General features: G+C 44.8%; 1 protein-coding gene across 1 annotated transcript; it reads left to right on the top strand.

The window, feature by feature from the left end:
- Nucleotides 1-2,720: 2,720 nt before the first annotated feature.
- Nucleotides 2,721-17,578, top strand: ppp1r12c (protein phosphatase 1, regulatory subunit 12C; the record flags this gene model as incomplete). The annotated part of the gene is made up of 20 exons (XM_079998497.1): nucleotides 2,721-2,923; nucleotides 3,658-3,832; nucleotides 3,931-4,061; nucleotides 4,622-4,740; nucleotides 5,108-5,267; nucleotides 5,802-5,946; nucleotides 6,583-6,657; nucleotides 6,793-6,872; nucleotides 7,384-7,496; nucleotides 7,595-7,662; nucleotides 8,072-8,202; nucleotides 8,343-8,430; nucleotides 10,300-10,417; nucleotides 13,317-13,432; nucleotides 13,606-13,670; nucleotides 13,760-13,799; nucleotides 14,184-14,288; nucleotides 14,803-14,853; nucleotides 15,267-15,317; nucleotides 15,869-17,578. 20 exons carry the CDS (start codon nucleotides 2,721-2,723, stop codon nucleotides 15,953-15,955), a joined length of 2,121 nt encoding a protein of 706 aa, XP_079854623.1. The 3' UTR covers nucleotides 15,956-17,578.
- Between the last annotated feature and the right edge of the window lie 377 nt (nucleotides 17,579-17,955).

The following is a 17,955-nucleotide window of genomic DNA, read 5'->3' as shown; positions in this document are numbered from 1 at the left end:
AATTCATCGTAGCCTGGCTTGGGGACTCCCCCTGCTCGGGGAGACGGGGGCTGTCCCCTCTCTGGGCACGTCTGTGGACGGGAGCTGTCCCGTCCTCAGGTGCATCCGGGGACGGGGGATGTCCCCTCTCTGGGCACGTCCGTGGACGGGAGCTGTCTCGTCTCCAGGTGCATCCGGGGACGGGGGATGTCCCCTCTCTGGGCACGTCTGGGAACGGGGGCCCCGTCCGCCCTCTGGGTGTGTCCCGGGACGGGGGCTCTGTCCCGTCCCATGCTTGCCGTGGACGGGGGCAACAAGTATGTAGCAGATCCGCCTGCCACCTGCAGATTTCAGCGCCCTGCGACACAGGCAATGAGGTTGAAACAGACCGTTTGATTGTGAAGAGTGGGCTGGATGGAACAAGCTCGGAGCAGATGCACGACATGTCCTGACAAGGGCTCCTCTGCTGTGTGTGTGTGGCGGGATGGGGGTTTCACCTGTTGTTGGTTGATTACTCTAACAAGCAACACGCATACAGTCACGCTGATCCGGGGCCCAATTACCCAGACCCAAGACAGGTGTGGCTGCTCAAACCTCACCACCCCCCACACCACATCTCAAAGTGTGCTAATTCCCAAATGAAAAGAGGAAGCTCGCAACGTCAAAAGAAGTGACACTGTCATACCGATCCTATGCTGATGAGAAAGGTCTATCTCGCAACGCCTACACTTGCCCTTATTTGTCACACTGTATAAAAGAAAGTTTTAAGATCCTCTATCCAGAGAATTCTCCACCACCGCATGCGATAAACACTTGTGTAGGAAAGCCCTTGTTAATATTGTTGCTATTTCCTGCCGGACTCATGAGTGGCACACCCCCACCCCCCCGTTTGCATTTGCTCACATCATTTATTATTCATTGCCAAGATGTAGGACCATCTTTGTTAATACAATCGTTAATGTAGCGATGTAATATGTAATGGCAACATTACTCGTATTGTACATGTATTTTAGTTTATGGGTATTAGGTCACTGGCCCTTTCAGGGGAATAGAGTTCCTGCTTTTTTTGACGAGCGCCCCTCGGTCTATCCCGCTCTGTTTACTGAGGACCTGCGTTTCCTTTCTTGCATTTTGGGGAAGTTGTGTGTCAGTGACAGATAACCGCAATCTTTCTTCAAATAAAGATCACTTAAATGAAGCTCCTCCTCAGTGATTCTCTGATCGGAGTCACGGCCCCAGGGTGTTCACCGACTCTATTCAGCGCAACTGTAGAGGCCCTAGACCTCTATTTCAACTTAGAAATTAGCTAAATGAATTATAATATATAATTATTCATAAATTAACCCATTAATTAAATTAAAAATATTGTATAAAGCAAGGCTATAACTTTGGATAGAGAACACAATATCGGCTGCTGAGATCACTGATTTCCTGTCAACCTGCGGAGGTGCCTCTTACGGAGGTCAACCATTTTGTCTGCAAGGTAACCTTGAAAAAAATGTACTCGGTACTAGGTACTAGGTACCATCCACAACTTTTGCCCGATAGAAAACCAAAAAAGGCGAGTGGAGTCCAGTTGAGCCGGTATTATGCGGTGGAAAAGCGTCTTAATATGCCTCCGCTGGCTAGCGAATAGAGCCGCCGACGGCAGTGATGAGTCCTTAAACCCAGGGACGAGTTCGCATTTTTGCTGTTCCGGTTCCCTCGTCCCAAAGTCAATGCGTTTTCTGAACGGCTTTTTGGTTCGATGCCTGAAATGAGGTCTGCGGTTAACACGAGCTCAAGAGATTTTTTTACATTTTGTTCTACGGCATAAAACACGTCAGTAAATACCCCACTCGAGAATCTTGAAGCTTTGACGTGTCTTAAAAAAAAGACTGTTGCTCACAAGTGGCTGAATGAGACCACGGCGCCTGTCGCTGACATTAAACGTCGTCACGCCGACCACGGAAAGCCGTCTACTCACTAGTCCGCCTCCACAGGCGGACAAGTTGGAGGCTCAGCGGTGGTGACGGAGTCATGCGTCCGTGGTGTAGTTCTTTTGTAGCCTAACGTTCGCTTTTTACTCCTGGCGATTGAATTCACGCTTTAAACATTACAAAAGTGGTGTTCATTTCTAAAGATTATCTTGCTGAACAAAAAGGTGTGAGCGTCATCAACCTCTGTTTGCCACAGAGCTTATTTTCCGCAATAATCCAAAATCAAATGGGGAAAAAAAATCCCATTGGCCTAAGGGAACCAGGGTGACGCTAACCTCCGGGTTGGCCTACAAGAATACCTCATCTGTGGAGCGATGGAACGCCATTTGAGCAAATAGCTAAGGCGAAATTCTGTGTTGACACCACCTAACCATCAGGCCTGGTGCCCCTGAGCCCCGTTTACACGCGGCATTAAAATGCGCCTTGGCTGATCCGATCACAAGTAATTGGATATAGAATAAAAACGAATAGAAAAAAAGAATAAATAAAATAACGAAGAAAACAAATCGAATAATCCCATCGAAAAAAAAAAAAAAGTTACACCAAATCGAAAACGAAAACTAACTTCGAAAAGTAAACAAATGTATATTTTTTTTAAGGAAACACGTCGGTGACGTCACCGCGCCCTGCGCAGCGCTGCGCCTCCTCCAACTCCTCGAACACAGAACCAGGAAGTGGAAGTGCACACATGGAGGGTGTGTCTTTTCCTGCCCGTATCTCCTTTATTTGAGACATATACACGGGTCCTCCTCGGATACATTCATGGGGGACTCTGCCAAGGCCAAAAGGCGGGAGCAGCTGAAGCGCTGGGCCGGCTCCTGCACGGACAGGGAGCCGGCGGTGCCGCGGCGGAGGTGGCGGGGCGACGGCGCGGGAGGCGGAGGATCGGAGGCCGAAAACAAGGAGCCGCAGAGGGATGGAAGTGGAGAGGCTCCGGGGCCAGTCGGTCCCCTTCTCAAACGGAGGTGCTGGTTTGTCGCCGGACATTTTCTCGTGTTTAAAGATAAGTCAGCTGTCCGTCTCCGATGAGGAATGCGATGCTGCTCAGGAGATTCCGTCAAGTATCTCATGTATAAGCAGAAAATACTAATGTTTACACATGTATATGAATATATGTACAGCGTGCAGCAGAGTGTGTGTGTGTGTGTTGTACCAAACCAGTATAACACTACAGTACATTGTACATTAACAGTACATTATTTTATACATGTATTCAGACATTTACTATTTTCAATAGTGTGAATTGTTTTTTAATAATAATAATAATAATAACAATAAGAATAACAACGGTATAAGTATAATTGAAGGATAATGTAGGTTAATTGCATATTGTCTATTTTTTATTCTTCAATACTTTATCATTATTATAACCTATTGTTTTGATGTGAGTTGCTGTACATTGCAGTGTCTATCTGTCTATCCACCTATCTATCTGTCTACCCACCTATCTGTCTATCTATCTGTCTGTCTAGCTATCTGTCTATAAACAGCAGAGTATGTATGCGCAATGTGCAGCAGAGAGGTTCAGGGATGGTGACACCATCAGTGTGCAGTGGGTGAATGATTACTTTATGTTTCATTCCGTACAGCAGGTACAGGCGTATCGCCACCCCAGCCACAGTGCTGTAGATATGGGAAGACAATCCGCGGTGCGCTGGTTTATTTTAAAAACCGGACAAAAATCCATCAATGTGTTCAGGAGGATGGTGAGGTTTGACCGGGCGGCCGAGTTCTTGGCTGCGTGCGCCAGCGGGGACACGGACGAGGCCCAGGAGATGCTGAGGGAAGCCAGGGAGAGCAACGGCAAGGACGGAGAGGATCCCACCGAGATCATCAACTGCTCCAATGCAGACGGGATCACCGCTCTCCATCAGGTGATGTTCCCTGAGATGGTTCACCCGTGCCGGAGGGTATTGAGTGAGACGGTTCTATAACCCGGTGGTTAATCATCCGTGGTCCGCATCGCCCACAGGCTTGCATCGATGGAAGCATGGAGATTGTGTCTTTTCTTCTGGATGGCGGTGCCGACGTGAACCAGGTGGACAGTGAGGGATGGACGCCGCTGCACGTAGCGGCCTCCTGCGGACACTTAGACATTGCGGAGTAAGTCCGAATACGAGAGCGTAACTTTTAACGACCGTAATATGTTTTCTCTGACGTTGCGGGGCCATGAATATTCCCTGTGGGTGCCAGACTATTTCTGCATTCAACAATGCTGACATTGTTTTCCTGTTGGCACGACCACAGGTCAGCTCAAGCCACGACACACTGCTGCACTCTGAGCAGCTGTAAAGACCGAGCAGTAGATGAGCCTTTCTTTTGTTGTCTCTCATTGATTGTCCTCGGATAATTGAGCCCTTGACTTGAAATGGGACTTTTGTTCTCTTATTTACATACATCTGTAAGCCCATCTGTAAGGTGGCATCTTGTCTCTTCACTGTTTATATGAATTTATCATTTTTACATGTGTTTAAATGTGTTATATGTGTCTTTTGAACCGTGGGACTTTGGGATCGGTTCTGGAATTCTTTTAGCTCCTTTATACTCGTCAAAGTTTTGCATGGATAATGTAATGAGCTTTGTGTTCTCTACCAAACCTAGTTTTGTGTTCCACATCTGGACTACAACAGTGTTTTGAAAATATGCTCCCTCTGTTTTGGCAGTTTCCTCTTGCAGCACCGTGCGTCTCTCTCTGCTGTCAACTGTGATGGGGACGTCCCGCTTGACATTGCCGAGGACGAGGCCACCGAATCCCTCCTCCAGGAACACACGCTGAGTCAGGGTGAGGGTGGCACGCCACCGGAGAAACACGCTCTTGTATTCAATTCACCTGTTTGTTCATCATGTAGACGTTTTTGTGAGACTGTTTAACCCAACACGCGGGACGTTAAAACATACTGCTGCGATTGTAAAATAAATAAATGAAGTCCCCAAAATTGAAGACACAAATGTGTTAAAAGTAAGTAATCTTTTCTAGGGAAGAGTTGGTAGAGTTTGTGTGGGGGGGGGGGAACATTCTAAAAAGAGGAATGGAAGAAAACTTCCCCTTTTCTATAATAGTCATGCCCAAGTGAAACCCTGAGTAGTTCCCTTTTTATTTTTAATTTTTTTCCCTTATTAAGGATGTGCTTTTTCAAATCTTGGTCCAGGTGTGGACCTGGAGGCAGCCAAGGCCCTGGAGGAGGAACAGATCATGAAGGACGCCAGGACCTGGTTGACTGAGGGTCTCCCCGTCGACGTGCGACACCCCAGGACTGGAGCCACCCCGCTGCACGTGGCCGCAGCCAAGGGCTACCTGGAAGCCATCAAGTGAGTGAGAGAGAGAGAGAGAGAGAGAGAGAGAGAGAGCATCCTGGACAGAGCACAGCACCTCCCCAACACCCCATACACTTCTGAAAGTGTCCAATTTGCCGGTCAGTTTGTAAAACTCAAAATCCACCCTGAGCCGGGCTGAAAGCAGACCAATCGTCATCTGGGCCGGCTCTACTGACCCCCGATCCCTCACTGCATTCTTTCTGCTTTTCCAAATGGCCAGTTTGGCCACCCCTGAAACAGTATCCACCAGGACATGGACACATTTGTTTGACACTGAAGATAAAAAGTTTAAAAGAGAAGCTCTCCCCCAGGCCCTGAACCCACTGAGAGAGAGAGAATCATTGACGCACAAATAAATCGTGCCCGGTGTGTAATGGCCTTTAGATGTGGGGAAACCTCCTTCGGTTCTTGGCTGTTCCTCATCTCGGTGCCGAGCTTGTTGCCTTGTTCCCTGGTCCCGGGCAGCGTGTGGTACTCGCTGCTGATTTCACTCACGCTTTCTTTCTTTTTTCCCGTCGTGTGCTCCAGGCTTTTGTGCCAGTGTGGACTGGACGTCTCAGCCATCGATTGTGACGGCTGGACACCGCTCCACGCCGCGGCGCACTGGGGGCAGGCGGAGGCTTGTTGCATTCTGGCCGAACAGCTGTGCAACATGGAGGCCCGCAGCAACGGGGTGAGAGAGACTGAAAGAGGATTTCTGTGTTGCCGCATTCTGTGTGTGTTCTGGGTTTCAGTCCCAACTGGAGCTTTTATTTATATATTTTTATATTTATATTTATATTTATATATATATAGTATTATATGCTATCATACTTTAGATGGATATATTCTACAGTATGACTATACATACAGTATAATATAGATAGATAGACACTTCATTCGTCCCGGGAAGGAAATTGCAGTGTTACAGCAGCTCACATCCAAAATAGGCAATAATAATAAAGTTATAAGAATACAAATACAAAAAAATGACAATATGCAATATATTGTAGTAATTTTATATATATATATATATATATATATATATATATATATATATATATATATATATATATATATATATATATATATATATATATATATATATCTCTCTCTCAAAAATGTTAAACTGTCTCAAATACTCTTTTTGAAAATCTTTTTTTAAATTTTTTTTTATACATCATCATTAATAAAGCAAATCTAATGTTACTGTACGCTGAATAATCAACATTCTGTTGCAGAGATTTTACCAACCATGTATAGGCCGTGTATTGTTCATCTTCCAACAACTTCCTTTTTTGTTACGGTATAATAAAATTGCCTTTTTCAGGGTCAGACACCATTTGATGTCGCTGATGAAAGCATCGAGGACCTTCTGGAGGAACTGTCTCAAAAACAAGCCAACGTAAGCCTCTCCTCTTAATCCCCTTGAACACGTTTGAAGTGTGTTTCGTGTTTATTTATTTATTTTATTTATATATTTTTTTGGGGGGGGGGTTGACTTTGCATCCCAATCCCTCTGAACTGTGTGTCTCCATAGTGGCGAAATGAGCGCTCCATCTTGGAGAGACAAAACCAACCAGGATCCAACACTGCAAATGGCCAAAACAAAAAGCGGAGGTCAGTGACATTCTCAGGTCTCAGCATCAGTAATAACCTGCCTTGTCAGAAGTGACCCAGATCAGAAATTCCTACATTTAGAGTCATTACATTGCCTAGTGATGGACCAGTACTGCTAGGCGCCATGGATACATCAGGCTTAAACAGGGTATTGGTATCATAGGATATCCCCAATACAGAAATCTGATACTTGAAACCATGTCAAAAATAGTTGTATTTAAGAAAATATTCATTATATTTGGGCCCTTTCCTGCTTTTTTACACATTAAAGCTTTTCTCCATTAGATGTCTCTAAAGTAGGAAAAGGTCATGTGCAATTCTGTTTTACCAACACCAAACTTATGTACTAAGTGTTAACTGTTTCATAAAGGTAGCGGACCAAATGGTTAATCTGTATCCCCTAATACTCAAGGTTAAGGATTCAGAATCGCCATGTGATCTGTAACAATGTAATTCGGTGTATCGGTCTTGTGCTCAAGCTCACAACAATAGTGGCCGTGTGTGTTTTTAGGAGCTCCGTGTGCAGGATGAGCAGCAAGGACAAGATCATCGTGCAAGACCAGTCCAAGGAGAGAGGCGTGTCCGGAGGGCTAGAGCTGAGCGAGGAGAGGGAGAGCAGCCCCGGTAAAACATGACGGCGTCTTCCTTTTCTTTCAACGCGGCCTCAAGAACATATGAATGTGTTGACCCCGGTGGCACTGCCTGGTCTGCTTTGCTTTCAGAGAGTTCCCCCGTGTCCAGTCCAAACAGCGAGAGCATCACCATGTCCACGTTGAGCCCCGCCGAGAAGGTAGGATACGAGCATCACCAGCAGGGAAGGGGGGAAGATCGTTAATTCCCGTTAATTCCCAATTCCTCTATATTGAGACAAAATACAAATGTGTGGTGTTGCTATTTAATGCCACAGCAGCCAAGGTCCTGATCTAAGTTGGATCTTTGTCTGGTGAGTCATCTAGATGAACACATTTACCATTGTGAGGCAATGGTCATTCAGTTTGAAAATCTAGCGAAAATAAATGTTCTGTATTGTTTGGGACCAGATTGTCCCAATTTTGGGGGTGTTGACCTGTGGGGGGAAAAAAAAATGTTCGGGGGGGGGGGAATATATATATAATTTTATTTTAATATGTAGAAAATAAAATCTTTTGGAACCATCTCTCTATTATTATTTGAAATCCTTATGTTGTGATTAAATTCAGACTCTGGAGGAAAGGGACGAGGAGGAGAAGGAGCTGGACTGGGTCAGCCGCACGGCACGGGTGCAGCCCACGCCGCAGAGGAGGGACGCCCAGGCCGAGAGCCCCAACACCCCCAGCACTGATAGGCGCAAGTAAGAAGCAACACCCGCAAAAAACAATATGGGGAAATTTTTTTGCATTCATAGCAAATTTTTGCATTTTTTAGCATTCCTGTTCCATTTTAGAGTTCTCAATACCCAGACCCTCCACCAAGTATTTATGTTCCTTCCAGGTTCCAGGCCCCGGTCAGGGACGAAGAGTCAGAGTCTCAGAGGAAAGCTCGCTCTCGCCTCATGCGCCAGTCCCGCCGCTCCACACAGGTGCGTGGCACCTTTGACCTCTCTGCATCTTACACATTTTTCCCGGTTTAAAGTTGATGAAACAGCGCTAAAAGTCTCCCCCACTTAAAGACAAACACTAAGGCAAGGTGTTCATCAGCAGCTGTACGAGCATGAACTTGCTGGTGAACGTCCCATCACAATCCCAAGGTTTCATGAAGCTAAGAATGCCTGAAATGCCCACGCGTGCTCATAGTCCCCGCACTCCGCCGCCAACAATGGAAACAGCATATAGAGCTGCACATACGATAATGCAAATACATTGAATGGCTGTTTCTTAAAAAGTACCGGCTGAAATAATGCATGAAATATAAGAAATCTCAACTAAATACTATTTACAGATTTCACTTTAATTTTCCCGTACCCGACAGATCTAAATGCATAGAATTTGCATTTTATTTGTTGCAGTTTTGTTCTAACATTGGTTTAAAATCACCCTTACATTTACACACACACACACACACACACACACACACACACACACACACACACACACACACACACACACACACACACACACACACACACACACACAAATAACGATTTAGAAAAAATAAAAAAGATTGTGCTCATCTGAAAGATTGCTGCAGCTCTCTTTGAGGATTACTACGAGCATTTCACCCTGCATCACTTAAATGCATTCCAGGAAGTCCTTATTTTCAAGGGAATCAAATCTTAATACAAAAATAAATGTGTGTTCTGCATTTTATTTATCATAGTAGAATTATTCTGTAATATCACGCATCCGCTTAACATTGGTCACATAATCTGTTGCGTTGTTAGAGTTTTTCTGGGCTATCGTTTCGGAACCTCCCATTTAACTGCCACAAGGTTGCCGGTTCGCGCCTTTGTTCCTCCCTGAGCGTGCTGAAGTGTCCTTGAGCGAGACACTTAACACCCCCAACTGCTCTCGTTGAGCTGGTGTGCACTTTCCATGGCTGCCCCCCATCGATGTATGGATGTGTGTGTGCACGGGTGAATGTGAGGCATTCACTTTGAGTCGTACGACTAGAAAAGCGAAATATAGATGCGCCCCATTTACTGTTTACCATTTGCAGCACTTTACAGAAAGGAAGAGAAATGATTCTGAAATGAACGGGTACCAAAACCTTCTCCTTTAAAGGTCCAAAGCTGAAACTTAAAACCAGTTTCTCTTCAACATTCTTCGTGTTTTTTTTATTTTTATTTATTTTTTTTTTAGGGAGGCTTCATACATACAGCCCACATCCTTTCATGTCAAACCCATGTCCTATCAGAGGTGGTCTCTCGGAGTTGAGTATGACCGTCCTCCTTCTTGTTCCTTGTGGGTCTTTGGGCAGATATTTTGGTGCAGTGTGGGTGGCCACGGTGGTCGTGGGTTTAGTTTGGGGAAGTTCGCTCCTTTCTGAGTCTGCGCTTGTCTTCCGCAGCAAGGCGGCGATCGTTGTTATATAGTGCAGCACCTTACCGGACAAGTTCTCTCCCAGGTTTCTAGTCCGTCCATTTGGATGGGCAGCACGACTGCTATGTAAACCAGAATTTGAGTCCTGGCCTGGAGGTTTGTGGTTTTCAAAGACTCTTTTTCTGAGTCTTGAGAAGACCCCGCCGACACAACTGAGGCGGTGGTGTATTTCATCATCAATGTCAGCTTTGGAGGATAGGAGGCTGCTGAGATATGTGAAGCGGTCCACATCAAACCCATATAGTCATATCGGCACACCTTGGACTATACACACATCTGGCATATGATGAATTTACAATCCTATGTAGTGGAAGAAATATTTATAATTTTCTTCTTTCTTAAAAATTCTTTAGATTCAGCATAAAGCCCATTCTCCAGCTGCGTTTTTTTCTTTTGCTTCCTGTTGACAGGGAGTGACCCTCACAGATCTGAAAGAGGCAGAGAAGAGTGTGGGCAAAGCGGCTGACCCATCGCCTCGCAGCATCCAGCCTGTCAGCCCCATCGTCACCCTTACGCCCGCAGAGAGAGGTGAGGCTCGAAAACATCGAAAGTGCAAAGATACACATTATAAAAGCACATAGAAGGCATAAAGTTAACGAGTTGAATACATAGAACGCATAAAAGTTGCAGTGCAAGAAATGAATTTAAAGAAACCTCGTTTTACTCTTTTTTTGACAATTATTTTGCCTATTCCCCGAATAGCGTTCAGAAACAGCTGCTTGAATATGACATCGAATTTTACCCGATTAGTCTGAATTCTCGAGATCAAAACCTCTTATTCCATAGGCCTGGCCCAGGAAAACAGCCTATGGTATATGAGAGCAGTCATAACGTAACACACAGCACTTCAGTTTGAAGTATAAATACAGACCGTGAGACGAGAAAGAGGTAATCTATGGGTCAGAGCATCTACAGCCCACTGCATCAGTGGCCACCATAGTTTTAAACCTAATTTAAAGGCAGGCGCTCGCCATTTAATTATAATTTGTACCAAAGTAAAGGGACCAGATAACTAGAACGCTCTTTTACATAATGTGCTTGCGTCAGTTATGAAACAATTGACGCTACTTGATGTTTGGGTGCAGGGGTGGTAAACCTTCTTCCTGTTTGGGGCCCGGGTAACAAATGCATATGTTACTATGTTATATGTTGTATTACTATTAAAGAGGAAATAATAGGCTGTTTCTTCCCCAGTCCAGGTTTTTCTTTTTTAATTTATTTTTACTAATTCTTGGTAAATTAGGTAGTCAATTTTTTTCAAAACTTCACACTGTAAACACTAAGGAGTGTCTGTTAGAGCAGTATGAACTTTCTGAGCTGGAAGCGGTGACTGATGTTTAACTTCTCACCTCAGCACGTGTGAAGATGCAGCCTGCATTGCGGCCTTTTTGGACGGGTGTTGTTTTCTTTTTGGGTTTTTTTCTACGACGCGCTTGCAACAAACGCTGTGTTGTTGCAGCAGCACTAAGTGCTTATTTTGGTTAGTCTGTGGTGTTGTCAGCAGGCGAAGGCGTGAATTTCACCGATCAGCAACACAATTAAAACCGCCTGCTTAATATTGTGTAGGCGTCGCTCACGGCGCCAAAACAGCCCAGACCCATTGAGGCATGGACTCCACAAGACTAGGGAGGCCAAGGTGAGGAATTTTTCCCACCGGTTAATAAACCCATGACAACACCAGTTATGCACGGTGCTGCTTTTTTTTTTTTTTGTTTGTTTCGGAGTAAAATATAAAGTAAAAAAAAATACATCAAAAATAAAAACACAATGTTCAAATTTATTGAGAGGAACGGAGACCAACAGGGGACAGAGATCGTGTAATTTTACGCAAATTACGCAGGGAGACGGAGACAGGTCCAGATCTAGACCGGAGCTAAGGTCTTCTATAGCGTTCTTTCTTTCCTCTCCTCTCATGATAAGTGAAATGTGCCTCCACAGACTGTGCTGCTGTGCTGTGCACGCACAAAGCAGACACTTTCACTTTTAGTTTTGTAGCGTCCAACTAAATATTGATTTCACGCTTAGTGTTTTACGAATTTGATTTTTTTTAATATGATGAACCTGGGCACTGATACGCAAAAATGTACTTAATGGGTTTTATTTCTATAAAAAAAACAACTAAAAACTGTGGGGCAGTGGGCAAGTAATGTAATCTGTGTATGCCCGAACACCCGGTAACACCGGTAACTGCGGTAACGCTACACCTCTGAAGGTATCCTGTGGTATCTGGCATCAAGACGTTAGCAGCAGATCCTGTAAATTGGAGGTGGGGCCCCCATGGATCGGGCTTGTTGTTCCAGCACATCCCATAGATGCTTCATCGGATTGAGATCTGGGAAATTTGGAGGCCAAGTCAACACCTTGAACTCTTTGTCATGTTCCTCAAACCATTCCTGAACAGTGTTTTCAGTGTGGCAGGGCGCATTATCCTGCTGAAAGAGGCCGCTGCCATCAGGGAATACCGTCACCAGGAAGGGGTGTACTTGGTCTGCAACAATGTTTAGGAAGGTGGTACGTGCCCCTTGACACGGGCCATTGCAATCACGCTGATCTGTGTATTTGCTCATGCCAGTGTGGGGTTGTGTGCAACTTTTGACTTTTAGTGGCCTGTTGTGGTGGTCTCCCCATCAAACCGTTACACAAAAACCTACGATGTGACGAGCGGGATTCCTTTTAACCAAACACCATGCAATCAATGTGAACATCTTGAACCGCATCAGTGTGCAGCTGTGGGAGACTACCCGCACGTACACTTTTAGGGAGGAAGACTGAGTCTTTCTGGCAGTCGGGCGGCGACATGGCCTCTGTCTTTATTAAGAACTCTGAACCGGAATGCGCGCCGGCCCAAACGGGAACGTAAAATAAAAGGATTTATCGGTTCTGGTTTCTCCTCGGTCACGGTGTGGTCCGCAGGCTGCCGGCGACTTGCGCCGCGCGGCCCCCACTGCAAGACAAAACGGCCCATAAGAAAACCCTACCGGTCGGCGCTAATGGGGCTGATTGTGCGGAACCGGCTACGGCTGCTCCGCGGCGAGAGGAAGCCGGCGCTGTCACCTGCAGCCTGTGGCTTAACCACGCCCCCTCCTCTGGCACAGTAGCGTATGGCTTGGTGTTGGAAATGTTCAATACCAGTTATTAAACTATACTTTTTTTTTTTTTTTTTTTTTTAATACAAATGTCCTCTTTTTTAATATATATATTGGAAATACCGAGGTACAGGTCAGGTATTGTACTTTGGTATTAAATGCCACATAATGTAACTGGATATTATCAATGCAATTTGGTCGATCCATGAACCTTGTGTGGTGAAGGTGCAGAACTTCATTTTTTATGAGTTTTAATGTAAATAATGACATTTACCAGCAATCAAGTCGTACAGCTCCCGAAAGCCCCACAAACGTCCGCAGTGAGCTGCTCTGTTTTTCAGACACGGACCCCGTGAAGGACGTGGAGCCGGAGGGCGAGTCGCGGCTGGGAGTGAGAGAGCGGAGGAGGGGACGGAGAGAGAGACGCTCCACGGGCATCGCCCAGCTCAGCGGGGAGGTGAGGAGGAGGAGGAGGAGGAGGAGGGCACTCGGCGGAACACTGCAGAGGGCACTTCTCACCGGATCTGTGTTTTGGGTCTTCTATTAAAATGAGCAAACAACGAATATCTCACACCAGTGACGGTAAGCTGTAAAAGCCGTTGATTGTGACACAAAGCGTGTGGCTTTCAGAACGAAGATGACGATCCGGCGAACACAGTCGGTGAGGATGACGCGTACAGCAACAACACGTCCAAGTGAGTAGAGTGCGGTTCGTTTATCGGTGTTTGTTTTTTGCTATGGCTCTTTCCTCTCGACGTCAGTCTAATATCTGCGTTTCCCACAGCGAGGGCCAGCCGGACGACTCTGCGCTCGACTACAGGCGGGTATGTGCCGGACCCGAGTAATGATCTGTTACACAGATCCCACGTTGCTAAATAACTGCTTTCGAGCCTCGGAAAAAGTACTAAGTGGAGTCATGTTTATTTCTGTAGCCCTTTAATCACAGTACGGCACGGGCACAAAGGGAAGGACTCTGGTCTTAGAGGAGCAGAGAGGAACGGTGACTAACAGGGCCCACGCCAATTAAAAAGAAAAAACACAAAAAACACGATTGCGATCCACAGCGAACTAATTGGGGATCCTAAAATGACCCGTAAAGGTCCCTTCTTCTCCACCTCCCTGTCTGTCTGCGGTGGCGATGATGATGGTGATGATGATGATGATGACGATGACGATGATGATGATTTGTGGCGCTTGTCTCCCCCTAGCTGTACCAGGAGGTGCTGCGGGAGAACGGCGCGCTCAAGGACAAGCTGCAGGAGACGGAGCTGCTGCTGAGCCAGAACAAAGTGGAACTGGAGAAACTCCGTCAGGTGGGCAGAAGGGCGGCGGGTGTTGACGTCCTCGCCCGCAAACATAACAACCTTTTCAAGTTTCCCTGATTATTATTTTTATTTTTTATTTTTTAGTTGCGCCGATTATATCTCGCCGGCACTTAAGACCTGCCGGGTTAAGGGTTCGGTCGCGGCGGGAATCATACAAGCTAACCCTCAAAAACCCAATCAGACTTTTCTTTTTTCCTGATTTACCTTCCCCACGTTATTCAGCGGCATTCTGTTTAATGAACACACATTTATTATTTTATTACGTGGTTTAATAATCAGGTAAATACCAAGCCTGCGCCAAACAACATCATTTTGACTTCCCATACTTTCCTTTTTTATTTATTTTTATTTTTTTTATCAGTGTGTGATTTAAATGCGATTATAAAACGAACTATCTGTTTGTTTGTTTTTTTTTGTTTTTTTTTTATATGAGCAGGAACACTGTTTTCCAACCGGTTTGAGTGAATTTGCTGAAATATTCTCTCCCTTTTTCTCGCTGCAGAGTCAGGAGAGCAGCTCAGCGCGTCCAGCCCTGCTGGAGCTGGAACGTTTTGTAAGTGCTCCACCTCCCGCCAGAAAGAAAAACCCCACAAAGCTTCAGTGGAACAGTGTATTATGGAATAGTATTTGAGTTTTCATTTTTAGACCCAATGCGTGCCAGATATTTCCATTCCACTCGTCCGCGTCGTTACCCGGACAGGACTTGTGTCTCTTCCGTGGAGGCTGGAGTGAGGGTTAAATGGTCTAAATTAAATTTGGCGGAGGAGCGCCTTGACAGTCTCTCGGCAACATAACGCCACATTCTCAGACCAGACGGCTGCTTGGGATTTGAAATGCGTCTTCACCGCGAATAACGTCTTAAATTCCAGCCTAAGTGCCATTCGAGAGCTGCGGGGGGGGGTGGAAAAAAGCCTTAAATTGAACCCGATGCCCCCGTGGTCACCTCCCTGCTTCCCTCCTTTGTAGGAAAAGCTGGCACTTCAGAGGAAAGCTGTGGAACTGGAGGATGAACTGAAGGTCAGAACCCATTCCTTGAGCAATCGTTATTTTATAGTTACTATTGTTGTTATTATTATTATTTAATAATTTTGTTTTCTTTTTCGTTTGTTTAAGCTTTGAAAAAAATACTTATCATCTATACATAGTGTACATATGCAAGGAATTTGTCACAGCTTTAAAATTTGAGAAAATAAAATTGAATAAAAAAAAACTATATAGAAAAATTAAAATTGCCATACAAATAGTTGATTAATCTGACTACTGCATGACCCGCTCTACCTCCTGCGCCACCATCGCAGTCAGATATATGAAATTATACAAAATATACAAACATGGTACTATGCACAGGAGGGGTTATTGTTATGAGCGTATTGTGCTGTTCCTGGCATTGGTTGTAAACAACAAGTTGGTGATTTATTATTATTTCTTATTAATATAATTTTTTGTTATTATTTATATGATCTAATTATTATTATTATTTTTATTCTTATTATTTAAATTTCTTTCCACACGCGACAGCTTGAGTGAGTCCAACTCGACTTCACGGTGTCATTGTGTTTCCCCTCCAGGTCCTGGTGGACCTCAGGGCAGACAACCAGCGTCTCAAGGACGAGAACGCCGCCCTCATTCGAGTCATCAGCAAGCTCTCCAAATGAGCCTCGTTCCGGCTTCAAGCGGCGCCGAAAGAAAGTGTTGAAGGGACTCCGTCACCGTCACCGTCATCGTCTTCTCCTTCTTCGGCCCAATGTCACAAGCCACAAAAACCCGGGAACAAAAAGCTCAAGCATCCATTCCGGTCTATTTTTCTACTAAAGGCTGTGTGTGGCTGTGTGTGGCTGTGTGTGGCTGTGTGTGGCTGTGTGTGGCTGTGTGTGGCTGTGTGTGGCTGTGTGTGGCTGTGTGTGTGTGTGAGTTTGTGTCAGACAGTTGTTCAGCCGCCGGAAGCGGAGCTGCGCTTTTTTCACCGTTCAGGTGTGTGCGGCTGGGACTCTTTATTTTGGCAAATCTACTGTATAACAAGCCAGCAGGCGGACTGAAGGGAGCTCGCGGTCCAGTCCACTGTTGGTAGAATTGGTTTTTAATTGTATTTTTTTAAACTGGAATATTTTATGTGCTCTGCTTCTCTATTGCTTTATTTTAAAGAGACGACGTATCGAAAGACTTGAAGCCATGCACAGTGCCATCTCCGAGTGTGAACATGGCTCTGGCCTGCGACCTAAAGAAAGCGCATTTTGGGCTGTGTGTGTGTGTGTGTGTGTGTGTGTGTGCGTGTGCGTGTGCGCGTGTGTGAGAGAGAGAGAGAGAGAGAGAGAAAGGCTTTATTGTGCCAAAAACTGACCCCCATTTTTTTTTTTTTTTATATGTTGTTGGGGGGAAAGTTGACGTGGTCAGTGTGTTTCTCTCAGGATTCGTTTGGGGAAAATGCTCTCTACTCGAACTGACTACTGTAAAGATGGACCAAACTGTATTTTGCATGTTAGCTTCCTCTCCACTCCTGTGAATGTATATCTATAGTGTATATGTACATGTATGTATAGGGTCCCTCTCAGCACGGTCTCTCTTTTCTTTTCATTTTTATAAACAAAAACGAAAAAAAAAAAAAAAAAAAAAAAAACAACAACGACAGAGGGTTGGGCGCTTAGGTGCAATTCACTTTAAATTCAGTTACATTTTTTTTAATTTTTTTTTTTTTTTTTCTCAAGTGAACTTGTATCTGGTGTGAGCTTATTGATAGTGCATGCCCTATTATCAGTTACTACTCGATGTAACGTTCAAATTGGATGAGGAAAAGTGAACTTACTTTTTATTTTAGCGCCCGTTCTGGCACGGAGGCCTGTTTGACAGCGCAATGGGTCAAGTCTATTGAATGTTTACTGTAACTTTTAAAGACAACTTAAGTGCATGCCAAATTGTATTTTGATGATGTGCCTTTCTATACATTTGTAATTAATATTTCTATTTTGCTTTTGTTGGGGGGAAAAAAAAAAAAGTCAATATAAAAATATAGTATGGCCGTTAACACAGCTGCTTTTATTTTATGTTGTTAGGGCTGTCATTGGACAATACGCACTGGAGAATGGTAATTCTAGTTTTTATGTCCTTTAATTCTCTACAGTTTGTTTTTTTTTGACAACTTTATAAAGATTCTGCATTTTGCTCAAGGGCATTAAGGTGGAGCAGATCTGTGCTGTCATGGAGGCTTTAGGCTCAGGCTCCCTGCTCACGGCGCCACCTGCGGCCCAGTCATGCTTCATCATTCACAAACTCTTTAAGTGGTGACATAGCATCAATAAATGAGGTTGGAATCCTTGATGTTTTCAAAATAGTTTTCTTTTTTTTGGTTACATCTTCCGTGGTTCACCTCAAAATTGGTGTGAAGGCTTTCGCATCGCAACTGTCATTTCATTTTTTTTCTACTTAAAGTGGATTTGGATTTTTTTAATGATCCGTGAGATTACTTTTGTAAAAAATAACATTCCATATTTGATATTCTTTCCCTGGCACTTAGTGAGAAACAGCCGTTCTATGCATTGGCTCCTCTTAATGTTGTTGCCATTGTTGGTGGCAGGGTCCGCCTTTCCTGGCAAAGAGCCACACTTAATAATGAAATAATCCCACGGCGCATCGCTATCTGTGGAGAGCACTATCCTGAAAG

The sequence above is a fragment of the Zeus faber genome, assembly GCF_960531495.2.
Source record: "Zeus faber genome assembly, chromosome: 4".
Lineage (NCBI taxonomy): Eukaryota > Metazoa > Chordata > Actinopteri > Zeiformes > Zeidae > Zeus > Zeus faber.
This window is presented reverse-complemented; position numbering and strand designations above follow the sequence as displayed.